The following is a 14008-nucleotide window of genomic DNA, read 5'->3' as shown; positions in this document are numbered from 1 at the left end:
GAACAATTATTTTAGTGGTGAGTAACTAAAATTTAGCTTAACATGCTATTTGGCTAATTTGTTGGAGGTGTTATAAGGGCTTCTACTTTAAAACCTGTCCCGGGCCATCTCAGGACCGTCAAAACCTCGTGTAACGAAATGCTCCCAGTAATTTATTGTGACGATGACCATATCAGGCTGATTTTGCACAACACAACCCACACGTTTCTGTTACACGGAAGAGCAAATGCACGCGCCTAAACACGTGCTCAACCGCTCGTGCTTCTTCACTTTCGCTAACGATCATTAGTTTTGAGCTTAGCTTTATCTGCTACTTAGTGTAGAAATAATTAGTAACATTCACACGAACACACGTGAAATATTTGATGACAATATTTAGTCCAGGGGGCAAAAAAATTCGTCCACTTTTTTTCTCGTACATATAGTCCACTCGCCTTAAGGCCCTGGCAATTGTTCTAATTCCTGAAAGTGACATGAGAGCTTTTAGCAAAGTCTGGTTCGTACATAATGCTTGTCCGGCCAAAAGCGCAAATTAACCTTTTCAATTTAAACACACGTCGTGGAACGGCGTTGCGTCGCCGCGTGAACTTTCTGCCAAATTTCCTGCAGCTTGGTGTCTGTCAAAATGACGTGATAAACTGCCCAACTTCCGTGGTTTCAGGGACTACAGGTGTTTCACCGTCAGCATCAGGCATGGTAGCACCATCCAACCATGGCTATGTTCAGTTCTCCAGCAGTTCAGTTCACCCAAGAAGAGTACAATTAACAGACACCATCAGAACAAAATGAAGGTTATGACGAGAGCAGCTACCAGCTACCATATAACTGGCGGTACACATGGATCGATTATCTCTTTACAAACAGGTTCGATCAGCCATATCTTTTTACACCAGGTATTATCAGCTAAAGAGAAATGCTAATCCATATCCATGACTGAACTTTTGGCCCTATATCTCCTCTTGAAAACATCTTCCCTGAATAGCTTGGTTTCAGCCATCAGGTCCATGGCCGGTTTCTGCTGTATGGTTTCCTTCTCGCTCTCCAGCATGCTCTTCCGTTTTGTGAGGGCGTTTATCGCAGCAGCCAGCCTGTCCTTCTGCAGCTGCTTCTCCTCCTCCTCATCCTCATCCTCTCTTGCTAGCACGAACTGTCCAACAAAATATGAGTTGTGTTGGCATCAAGTTACAACTGCATCAAATTGTGACGGTCGTTCCCTGGAAATTCACAAAGTGAAGTGAAACAGAAATACCATCAGATTTACCTCAAGGTCATGAATGAGAGAGTCAAGTGACTTGATCTTCCGGTGAGGCCAACGAGGTATCCCATACTGTCGGCATTTCCTCTTCAATATGCTGACCCCAATCTTGAGTGTCTTTGATGCATCTCGGATTGGAAGATGGAAGTACTGAGCTATATCAACTAAAGTAATGCTATCTATATGCTTCCGGTTGGCTCTTGTATGCTTCTGAACTGGTGGTGCAAGTTCTGCATATACCACACATATTATTAAACATTTGAGTAGCAAAAGAGGAGACATGAGTAAATAATACTCCAAACTTCCGAGGGCAGTATACTTTTTATATTATTAATTTGTTCTTGAAGTTCTATACTTTTATTGACCAGCGGAGGATGAAAGAAGCAAATTGTAGAAACCCCACCAGTAATATCTATAAGAATGTTTCGAGAAAAAATATCTGTAACAATGGCCTTTGAATATAAGCTGGGGGTAAAACAACTTTTTCACGAAACAAGAGTAAACAGGAATGTTCTATGAATAACAACAAACCGCTACATATTAAATTACTATTGTATAGATCTCATAAGCCCACAAAAGTGTGTAATACTAACAAAGTGCCCCAACTAACCAATTTCAGAGATTGAAAACCAAAAAATATTTGCTGAATTTTAGCTTATCTTCATGTTAACCTTTTATTTTGTTAACAGTTAACACAAGGAAATCTTAAAGTAAATTGCCAAGAAGATACAGTTGTATGATATCCATCTACTGAGTTCTCTTTGCACTCTTTCTTAGTCTAAATGAAGAAAAGGCTCCAAGCAAGATGTGTGGCTGACTGGCTGTGCCAATTATGAATCATATACCAGCTGCGCCAAAAGGTCATATGTTCGATCGTAGCCTCTCTGCAAAATGCAGGGGTAAGGCTTGCCCTGGCTATTACTTCCCCGAACCCCACTCATGTGGGAGCCACCAGCACCAGATCTATCCTTTATTCCATTTGTGCCAACTTAGTCCCTCATACGAGCAGGGATGGTCAGAACACAGTATTTTTTAGGAAAACTTACAGGAGGGACTGCCTTCTCATTCAAGCTGTGTAAGAATATTTACAGGTTGTCATGATGAGACATAGAAAACCAAAAGGTAAAGAGAAACAAGGAAAAAACTGAAATCCAGTACAACACTATGTTAACCAGCCAAAGCTGACTATCAAGATTTCTGTTCCTATTTATCCACACGTAACTACAATAAAGTGATGTTTTGCTGGATTATCAAATAACTGTTTCTATGTTAATTCTTGTTTTTGAGCAACATGGCATGGACACTGCCTACTAACTACAAGGAAAGAGTTGTACACCAGAGATTCAGAGCTCCTGATGGCCTAACCAGCAGGTTAGGAGCTTTACATCAAAATATATTCATAACATCAAAGACCAGTGCACACTTGTCGATAAAAAATCTTGATGGTTAAGTTCTTTACATATGTTCCGCCTAGTATATGTGGCGATCTGAATTGTTGTCCATCCTATGCCTAGAGAAACTGTGGAGTTTGAATATTCAAGTATTGCAAATGCATCCATTATTCATTTGCCAATTCCCTATACCTCTTTAGAGAACGGGTTACCAATTAGGTTCATCCTTACATTTTTATTAATCTAATCTTTCCTTTAATTAACTGTAGTGTTGATGGCCTATCAAAAACAGAAATAATTGTGAATCCTTTGCCATGATACTTCAACATGCCATGAATATAGTTTACCAATATTAGGAAAACAACAATATGGCCATGCTGTCGGCTGGTTATGGGTCCTCATACAAGTCGGCCTTTGGAGCATCTTCTTGGCCCTGTGGAAGATTGAGTCTCCTTCTTAATACAATGCCTTGGGAGGTTGAGTCTCCTTCTTAATGCAATGCCTTGGGGGAGGTCATTTCCCTAGGGGTAGAGTTTTTTTAGGAGGACAATGATGTATTTGGACTCATAAACTTATATTGCTGACACCCTCTACCAGTCTAGCTCCATGTTTTCCATGCTGCAGACCTAAACCCATGATCAAACACCACTTTCAGTCTAATGATAATGCTAAATTCCTCCTAAGGCACTTCTAACTTCCCAAGTCTCCAATTGTTGTCAGTATCAACCATCCGCCCATCCCCCAACTTTTGAGTTAAACAATATAGGGCGTTTTTTTTGTTGCAATAATTCTAACTGCTGGGTTACCAACAAAAATACCTTGATTGCTCATGTTATTTGGCACAGCTAGTGATGTTTGACCAATGTCCCAGACTCCAACTCATCCTAGATCAGTACATGCAAGAAGCTCCATCTTTGTTAATTTTACAGTCGAAAGGCATGTGTCAACTGATTGGTGGCATTTAAAAGGAAAATAAAAGCACCGGCACAAACTGATTCAGGTGTGGGTACCCAACTTGGCATCTGGATAAGTCAAATATAACATGGAATCTAACACTGATGGAAGTATTACCTGCACATTCAGTAGTCTAGTGTCGAGCCTGTTAAGAGTCACTCTTTGAGTTTTCAGTTCAGGTTTGTTAGTAGTTGCCTGGTCTCTAAGGAGTTAGTGAGCCAGTTGCTTAGGGCACCCGCAATAATAAGAGCTAGTTACTAGCCCTAAGACAATCTCTCTAAAAGTGTTAATTTTAGCAATAGCTCATAATATGATTAGGCCCACCTCACATGATCTTAAAATGTGTATATACTGTATAAGACTAGCCCTTGATCAAGAGCTAGCTTTTCTCTCTCTTCTATTAAAATATGGAATAAAATGCTTTGAGCTAGCTGATAAGTCATTGTTAGAGCTGTCCCAAGAGGAGTTGTGAGCTAGAATCTAAGGTCACTTTGGCCAGCCTTTATTGTAATCCTCCCGTTATAAATAAGTGGCAACATAAACAGAAATCTGCAATCTCTCAGGCCAATCATATTGGTGACAGCAACAGCAGTGAGTTGAGAGAGGCTTAGGCCATGCAGGCGGAGCTTAAATAGGAAAATAAGGGGGCAAACTTTGGCGCTATAGTTCTATTATTCACTTCATTTAAGGCTTTAGGGCATGTTTGTTTCAGCTTCTAGATTATATAATCTAAATTATATGAGATTAAATAATCTGAATTATATAATCTGGATTAAATAATCTAGACGTAGTTGTTTGGCAACCTAGTTTATTAGAACTTTGATTATTGATTTTAGTCATGTGTTATATGGCGGGAGAAAGAAAAAATAGATAAATATTTTTTGTGTGTAAGGAGTGACAGTGGTGGATAATTTCTCCTGAAGTTGCCATATGTAGTGGGTCTTTTTACTAAATAGTATGAAATAAGCATCTGTTGAGCAGTTTATAGGATTACGATAATCTGACCTTTTGAGATTATATAATATGGCCTAATAATCTGCCTGTTTGTTTTGTATCTAGATTATTTGAGTTGGATTATATAATTTGGGCAGATTATAAGTTGAAATAAACAGGCTCTTAAGCATCCTTCCGCTGTACATGCCCTCAGAAACACACCTCAAATGTGGCTTGGAATTAGACAAGTTTCAGAATTGGCATATGCCAAATAAGATTTTGAACCTGAAAAAAAGTGTCATAATCTAGCATGAGAGATTTTTCTAAAAAAATGGCATCCAATTCATGAGCCTTTCAAGATCCTAACCCACATGTCAATGACTCATTGACCCCACATGGCATTGTGATATGAGTGCCAAATCTTAAAGGCCCGCGAATTTGATGTCAGTTATCCACTTAAATTCTCCCATGCACAATAATCTGAGGTGCGGTTGTTTAAGCCAGCAAACAAAAATTGGAACTTGTATATACAGGTAACACTGGTTACAAGTAGATTTCCAGACTAAGGAAGAGAAAACAATCACCTTTGCCAGATTGACAATCCCCATCCGAATCGGACTCCGATGCATCACCCAAATCAGAAGTTTTCCCCTGTTCACCACAACGGATGGGTTGCTTTGAATTAACGAGTTGTGGGACCGTTTTCTCTTCTCGAAACCGAAACACCATCAGCAGGTCATTGTACAGATTAGACAGATACTGCAGCTGTGGGTTCCTGCAAAGACGAGATCGAAGGTTTCAGAATCAATCACCAGTTCTACTTCCTGAAAACAGAAATAATTTGGAAACCTAGAAGGCAAATCTTTTGGCCATCAAAGCATTTTAAGAAGGCAACGTAGCATCCGTGTCGAGCTTATGTGATCTGATTGTCCATACACGAAGGGGGAGAGCACGGGCGGCGGCGGGGAGGACGGAGCGACGGCGGCGACGGAGTCGAATGCCACAATGCAACGCCAAGTGTCGACGGTCTGTCCCTCGCGGAACACCGGCCGGCTGCGCCACCCCGCTGGCAGTATCCGCGGCGCGGCGGCGGGCAGGGCAACCTCGACGCACCGTGGGAAGGAGAGGGAGAGGACGAACTGCCGCTCCACCCACCTCTCCCAACGGACCCACCCGCCGCCTTTCCTCCCGACCACCCTATACCCCTGCACGCTCCTGTAGGCGGCTGCACGGAAAAGAAAAAGAAAAACACCCTGCGTCAGAGACACAACTCACATGTCGTGCGGTGCCCCGGGACCGGGAGGGAAGCAATTTAGAAAGCGTGGCGGAGGCCTGCACCGACCGTGCTCGACGGTGCTCGCGAAGATGGCGAGAGCGGTGAGGGTGGAGACGGCGGCGTCCATGAAAGGGAAGATCTGGATGGTGGGGAAAGGATAGCGAGATTTGACTAGCTAATTGAGGACGGCTCTGGAAATGGGTGCCGTGCAATTGCAACTGCAACTGCAATTGCATTGGCCGTGGGCCGTGGCTGGCGCCTGGCAGCAGTGAAGACGGCAGTGGACTTCGATCGCGTTGGGTCCGTTTCCTTTCTGGCGGTGGGGAGAGCCGGAGAGGACAAAGAGGACGGCGGGCTTCTGACGTGGAGGAGCATGTAATCCTAGCACACTAGTTGTCATTTGGAAGCTTGCGAATTCTGCTGTGCAGTGACCTGGTTATTACTGGTGTGTGTGGTGTGATGTCCCTTCGACAGAAGTGCATCAGAAGCAGCCAGTGGGATTACCGGATCAGCGGCCTGAAGTTTTGGGTTCTTGTGATGCGTACGTGTATCCTGCAGTGCAGTTCACACCGCCGAGCGGTCCCGCGCACGACAGAACAAATCCAGCTCAGAGTTGCGCAAGATTCCCGCGGCAGCGGCACCCAGCAGCTTTTTTCGGTGTATCACGAATTCACGATTCACGCAGCGTTCACACGCTTGCCGCACATCAAACGCAGAGCCCAAATCCACAGAAATAGGGAGAAGCAAATTTAAGTCATGTACAACCAAGAGCCTATAGATTTTCTAACCATAATAAGAGACATCCAAGAAATTACATGATATAGCAAGATGTCTCTAAAATTAATAACATCAAGAATTGATATTCAAAAGCTCAAAGAGAATAAGCTATGTTGGATGGATAACACCATGGTCTCGGCGATCCCTCCCCCTCACCTGATCGCCCCGGGCGTACCCCCGAACCACCTGCCGGAAGCTCCCCCACCGTCCCCGTGATCAATCCGATCTGCCAGTCAACATACAGACATAGAGCATGGCTTGTAGTCGGACATGTCAGCCCACTCTAGTATATCGAGAGCATATTGGCGCTTAGGGCTGGGCAAAAAACCCGTAACCCGAAACCCGAACCCGAAATACCCGAACCCGAACCTGAAATACCCGAAACCCGAATTTTGTTCGGGAATTTCGGGTAGCAACTTGCAAAACCCGAATTTATTTCGGGTATCACAATCGGGTAACCGAATTACCCGAACTTTCATGTGTCATGTACTCATGTCATGCTTAATTATTAATTTGTACATCTACAATTATGTGTAAGTGTGCATAACTTGTGATTGTAGATTGCTTGTGTTTTATATGTCCATGTATATCATTATTCAAACTATATTTTATACTAATTTAATAGGGTGTATGTGTTTTTATGAAGCCGACACAATAATTCGGGTAGTTCGGGAATACCCGAACCCGAACCCGAAATTCCGGGTACCTGAATTTTCGGGTATTGCAAAACCCATTGTAATTTCGGGTATCGATTCTCAAAACCCGAAATTTTAAAAACCCGAATTACCCGACCCGAAATTTTCGGGTAACCCGAACGCCCACCCCTACTGGAGCTGGTGGAGGAAGAGACCCTGAGGCCGACACTCTGTGTTGATGTCGAGGAAGTGGTGAAGAGGTCACAGGTCCTTCATCGTGAACTCCCGCTGAAGGATGTCAATCGTGTGTTGTAGAAGGTCGGCGGTGGATGTCGTGAGCACAATGTCATCGACGTAGAGCAGGAGGTAGAAAGTGTCATCACCGCGACGGTAGATGAATAGGGACGTGTCCGACTTGGCCTCGACAAAGTCGAGGGAGGCTAGGTAGGAGGCGAAGCGACTGTACCAGGCATGCGGCGCCTGCTTAAGGTCGTACTGTAAGCGAACGAACTGAGTTGACGAAGCCGGTGGGCTAGCTATAGTAGACCGTCTCTATCAGAGTGCCATGGAGGAAGGAATTCTTGACATCGAGCTGATGGACCACCCAGTCCTAGGAGAAGGTGAGGGAGAAAACGGTCCAAACGATGGCGAACTTGACGACAAGGCTGAAGGTCTCGTCGTAGTCCACTCTGGGACGCTAGGTGAAGCCCCGAAGGACCCAACAGACCTTGTAGCAAGTGAGTGAGACATCTGAGGTCTGCTTGTGGCAGAAAATCCACTTGTCGGTAACCACGTTGGTGCATGGTGAGCGTGGCACCAGGTCCTAAGTGTGGTTGGCCATCAGGGCCGCATATTGCGTACTCCTACACCATGGCTCGACGCTACTGGGGATTGGCGAGGGCGGTGCGAATGGAGGAGGGAACCGGGGAGGCGTCCGGAGGAGCGTCGACCGTCAGTATCAACCGGTCGACGGGGCGAAGTACGGTGGTGGCGCGACGAGTCGCCATGGGGTGGATGTGGCCGAGGTCGCAATGGATGGCGGTCGGGTGGTACACCGGGGGGCTTGATGCGGGAAAGGGATAGGTGGGTCGACGGGAACCGAGGGGCGTGGGCCATTCGCGACGGTGGTAGACGAGGGCAGGGTCAGCAAATCGAGTCATGCTCGTTCACGGGGACGAGCATGGCGCGGGCGGGGTCAACAGGGTCACGGATGGTGCAAGCGGGGTCGACGGGGCCACGCGTGGCATAGGTGGGGTTTATGGGGCCGTGCGTGGCATGGGAAAAGATGTGAGCGGAGGTGTCGAGGCCGCGTGTGGCACGGGTAGAGGCGCGATCGGAAGTGTCGGAGCGTCTAGGCCGCACGTGGTGCATGTAGAGGCGCGACCGGAGGTGTCAGAGTGTCTAGGTCGCACGTGGTGCAGGTAGAGGCACGAGCGGGGTGTCTAGGCTGGGGGAGAGCAGTCGGGAGCGATCGGGGTGGAGGGGGAACCGGATTAGACTCAAGGAGAGAGTCGAGATCGGTGGATGGTGAGGAGACACCAAGGGAAAACACATCTTCGTCAAAAACAACGTGACGAGAGATGAGGGTGTGGTGGGATAGGAGGTCAAGACAGCGGTACCCCTTGTGGTCAGGGGAGTAACCGAGGAAAAGACAATGAGTGGAGCGGGGAGATAGCTTGCGGGGAGCGGTGGCAGAAGTGTTGGGATAGCAAGTGCAATTGAACACAAGAAGGTGTTTATAGGACGGGGTTGTGCCATACAGGGCAAAGTGGAAAGTGGGGTAGCACGCCGCTTTCGAGGTGAGGCGGTTGAGGAGATGTGTAGTGTTGTTCAGGGCCTCTGCCTAGTAGCTCGCAAGGAGAGACACCTAAAAGAGGAGGCAACAGATCATGTTGGTGGTGGTGCGAATTGAAAGTCGCCTAGAGGGGGTGGATAGGCGGAAACCGAAATTTACAACTTTAAACACACTACAAGCCGGGGTTAGCGTTAGAATAAAATCTGAGTCTGGGAGAGAGAGGGAAAACAGATCAACCAAGAAATAAAGCGGATGACACGGTGATTTGTTTTACCGAGGTTCGGTTCTAAAGAACCTAGTCCCCGTTGAGGTGGTCACAAAGATCGGGTCTCTTTCAACCTATTCCCTCTCTCAAACGATCACTTAAACCGAGTGAGGCTTCTTCCTTAATCTCACGGGTCACTTAGACCCCGCAAGGATCACCAAACAATTGGTGTCTCTTGCCTCGCTTACAAAGCACTTGAGAGTAAGAAGCGAGAAAGAAAAGAAAGCCAACCAAGCAAACAAGAGCAACAAAGAACACAAAGAATCCTCTCACAAGTCCTAATGCTCTAAAGTTGAATTTGAGACTTTGAGCGGATCGATCACTTGAATTGTGTCTTTAGAGTGAAGTGTATTGCTCTTGTATTGAATGCACTATTGTGAATGCTTGGATTGTTGGAGTGGAGGTGGTTGGGGGGTATTTATAGCCCTCAACCACCAAAACAACCGTTGGGGGTGGCTGTTGTCGATGGGCGCACCGGACAGTCCGGTGCGCCACCAGACAGTCGGTGCGCCACCGGACAGTCGGTGCGCCACCAGACACTGTCCGGTGCGCCAGCCACGTCACCCAACCGTAAGGGTTCTAGCAGATTCGACCGTTGGAGCTTTTGTCTTCTAGTGGTACCGAACAGTCCGGTGCCGCACCAGACAGGTACTGTTCACTGACTGGTGCGCCTCTGACGGCTGCTTTGCTCTGTCGCGCACTGTTTACCTGAAGATCAGCTTTTGCAGTCGACCGTTGTGCGAAGGAGCCATTGCTCCGCTGCTGCACTAGACAGTCCGGTGGCACACCGGACAGTCTGGTGAATTATAGCGGAGCGGCGCTAGAGAAACCTGAAGCTGAAGAGTTCGGAGGTGTACGGTCCTGGTGCACCGGACACTGTCCGGTGGCACACCGGACAGTCCGGTGCGCCAGACCAGGGCACTCTTCAGTTTCTTTTGCTTCTTTCTTTTTGAACCCCAACTTAATCTTTTTATTGGTTTTGTTGAACCTTTATGCACCTGTAGAATATATAATGTAGAGCAAACTAGTTAGTCCAATTATTTGTGTTAGGCATTCAACCACCAAAAATATTTATGGGAAAAGGTTAAACCCTATTTCCCTTTCACAAATGATGCGTTCGACCCATTCGTTCTAGGGAGAGGTGTAAGGGCACAAGAGACGCAACTGAACACCGTGGGAGAGGAAGAATGAGAGAGAGAGGCGTTGTTGTCGATCTTGCGGCCATTATAACATCGAAGGGCACAAACCGGGCGATGGAACTGGATGGATACCCAAGCGAAGAAGTGGGTGAGGGGTGGCGAACGTGTCAGGCTTCAGCCGAAGCTAAAAAGTCCAGAAAAAGTGAGAAAATCATCGAAAATCACCAAGTAGTATTTATATCCAAAAAGACTGAGTGCAAGAGAAGTCCAGAGAACACAATGAATTAGATCAAAAGCCTGCACATCTCGAGAAGAAGTAGTAAATGTGAGACAAGTATGTCGGCCTAGCTGACAAGCATGACAAAGACCCTCAAAATGTCCCCTACTACATGAAATGTCTAGACTACTGGTGAGCTTGGTCATGACATCGGGTGCTGGATGGCCTAGACGACGATGTCAAGTGGTGGAGACTAGGACGCATCGGTGGAGGAAAGCCGAAGCGTGTAGAGGCCCCCCGAGCTATCACAGGGGCGAGAGGGATCCTGGTGGCTAGATCCTTCATAGAGAAACCAAAAGGGTCAAACTAAATGGAACAAGAATTATCGGCGATAAACCGACGAACATAAATAAGGTTATGAGTTGATGGGATACAATCCCTAGACCCTGGGCCCATCGGTCAGCGAGCACACTAGGAAAGGGCCTCTAACAACTTGGGCCCACTAGTAAGTCAGAGGAGATAGGTAACGTTTAACCTAGAAGAACCCGGCCCCAGACAAACCCCACAACACCGAGCCTAGGGTCGGGTGTGGCGTAACTAGACAGGGGACGGGCGTGCCAAAGGGAGACCACTCAACTGGATCTCGCGCCTAGTTCGAGACTGACCTATCATAAATGACCGATCGCATTAACTACGTCTGGCACCGAGCCACAACGGAGGCATAGGTCTACCTCCCACTCATGACCTACGAATTCCTCGGGCCATAGAGCACTGATGACCTACAAGACCCTTGGACTGTTACATATTTATGATCCACACATCCCCAACCAGCAGAGCACTCATGACCTATCGGGACCTACCTGGGTGTGCAGATGAAAGGGAAATAGGGTTTAACCTTTTCCCATAAATAATTTTGGTGGTTGAATGCCCAACACAAATAATTGGACTAACTATTTTGCTCTAGATTATATATTCTACAGGTGCATAGAAGTTCAACAAAACCAATAAAAAGATTAAGTTGGGGTTCAAAAAGAAAGGAGCATAAGAAACTAAAGAGTGCCCTGGTCTGGCGCACCGGACTGTACGGTGTGCCACCGGACAGTGTCCGGTGCACCAGGACCGTACACCTCTGAACTCTTCAGCTTCGGGTTTCTCCAGCGCGCTCCGCTATAATTCACTAGACTGTCCGGTGTGCCACCGGACTGTCCGGTGTGCCACCGGACTGTCCGGTGCACCAGCGGAGCAACGACTCTTCGACGCAACGATCGACTGCACAGTGCCCCTGACAGCGCTACAGTTCGCGGCAGAAGTCAGATCAGAGGTCAGAGGCGCACCGGACAAGGAACAGTGCCTGTCCGGTGCCACCAGAAGTCAGCGCTCTAACGGTCGACTGCGTCAGAACCCTAACGGTTGGGTGACATGGCTGGCGAACCGGACAGTGTCCGGTGTGCCCATCGACAGCAGCCACCCCAACGGTTGTTTTGGTGGTTGAGAGCTATAAATACCCCTCAACCTCCTCCACTCCAACCATCCAAGCATTCACAACTGTGCATTCAATACAAGAGCAAAACACTTCACTCTAAAGACACAATTCAAGTGATCGATCCGCTCAAAGTCTCAAACTCAACTCTAGCGCATTAGGACTTGTGAGAGGATTCTTTGTGTTCCTTGTTGCTCTTGTTTGCTTGGCTTGGCTTTCTTTTCTTTCTCACTTATTACTCTCAAGCTTTGTAAGCGAGGCAAGAGACACCAATTGTGTGGTGGTCCTTGTGGGGTCTAAGTGACCCGTGAGATTAAGGAAGAAGCCTCACTCGGTCTAAGTGACCGTTTGAGAGAGGAAAAGGGTTGAAAGAGACCCGGTCTTTTGTGACCACCTCAACGGGGATTAGGTTCTTTGGAACCGAACCTCGGTAAAACAAATCACCGTGTCATCCGCTTTACTTTCTTAGTTGATTTGTTTTCCCCTCTCTCCCGGACTCGGATTTTATTCTAACGCTAACCCTGGCTTGTAGTGTGTTTAAAGTTGTAAATTTCAGTTTCCATCTATCCACCCCCCTCTAGGCGACTTTCAATTGGTATTAGAGCACGGTACTTCATTAGAGTCTAACCACTCGAAGTGATGTCGGGAGGATCCGCCAAGAGGGAGATGGAAACGGCCACAAGCCACGGGAAGGCTCCATCAAGGGAGTCTGGCGCCAAAGGAATGGACTAGGGAGGAATCACCTCCCCGCGTCAAGTCGCACCGGAGTGGCGACAAGAAGAAGAAAATGAAGAAAGTGGTCTACTACGAGACCGATTCTTCTTCGCCCTCCACATCCGGCTCCGACGCGTCGTCCGTCACTTCTAAGCGCCACGAGCGCAAGAAGTTTAGTAAGATCCCCTACGCTATCCCCGCATTTCCAAACACACTCCTTTACTTTCCCTCCCATTAGACAAACCACCGATTTTTATGGTGAAGACTATTGTATGTGGAGTGATAAAATGAGGCATCACCTAACCTCACTCCACGCAAGCATATGGGATATTGTTGAGTTTGGAGTGCAGGTTCCATCCATGGGGGACGAAGGATATGACTCGGACAAAGTCGCCCAAATCTGGCACTTCAACTCCCAAGCCACTACTATACTCCTCACCTCCCTATGTCGAGAGGAGTATAATAAAGTGCAAGGGTTGAAGAGCACCAAGGATATCTGGGACGTGCTCAAGACCGTGCACGAGGGAGATGAGGTGACCAAGATCACCAAACGGGAGACGATCGAGGGGGAGTTTGGTCGTTTCGTCCTCAACCATGGAGAGGAGCCACAAGCCATGTACAACCGGCTCAAGACCTTGGTGAATCAAGTGCGCAACCTCGGGAGCACCAAATGGGATGACCATGAAATGGTCAAGGTTATTCTATGATCACTCGTTTTTCATAATCCTACGCAAGTTCAATTAATACGTGGTGATCCTAGATATAAGCTAATGTCTCCCGAGAAAGTTATAGGAAAGTTTATGAGCTTTGAATTGATGATCAAAGGCTCCAAACAAATTGTCAACTTGGATCAAGGTGGCACCTCTACACCCAAGGTGCAACCCGTCGCATTCAAAGCGATGGAGGAGAAGAAAGAAGAGTCTACATCAAGTAGGCTCCCCATCGACGCCTCCAAGCTCGACAACGAGAAGATGGCGCTCATCATCAAGAGCTTCCGTCAAATCCTCAAGCAAAGGAAGGGGAAAGACTACAAGCCCCATTCCAAAAGGGTGTGCTACAAGTGTGGTAAGCCTGGTCATTTTATTGCAAAATGTCCTATGTCAAGTGATAGTGACAGGGGCGACGACAAGAGGGGAAAGAGGAAGGAAAAGAAGAAGTACTACAAGAAGAAGGGCGG

The 14008-nt window shown here is 47.1% G+C and overlaps 1 protein-coding gene across 1 annotated transcript; it reads right to left on the bottom strand.

The window, feature by feature from the left end:
* Positions 1–404: 404 nt before the first annotated feature.
* LOC100284670 (RWP-RK domain containing protein) lies at positions 405–6184 on the bottom strand. The gene is made up of 5 exons (NM_001157565.2): positions 5876–6184; positions 5470–5758; positions 5118–5308; positions 1262–1485; positions 405–1147 (listed from the first exon to the last, which is right to left on the bottom strand). Exons 1-5 carry the CDS (start codon positions 5934–5936, stop codon positions 917–919), a joined length of 996 nt encoding a protein of 331 aa, NP_001151037.2. The 5' UTR covers positions 5937–6184; the 3' UTR covers positions 405–916.
* Positions 6185–14008: the final 7824 nt, after the last annotated feature.

This window comes from Zea mays, chromosome 2 (genome assembly GCF_902167145.1).
Source record: "Zea mays cultivar B73 chromosome 2, Zm-B73-REFERENCE-NAM-5.0, whole genome shotgun sequence".
Taxonomy (NCBI): Eukaryota; Viridiplantae; Streptophyta; class Magnoliopsida; order Poales; family Poaceae; genus Zea; species Zea mays.
This window is presented reverse-complemented; position numbering and strand designations above follow the sequence as displayed.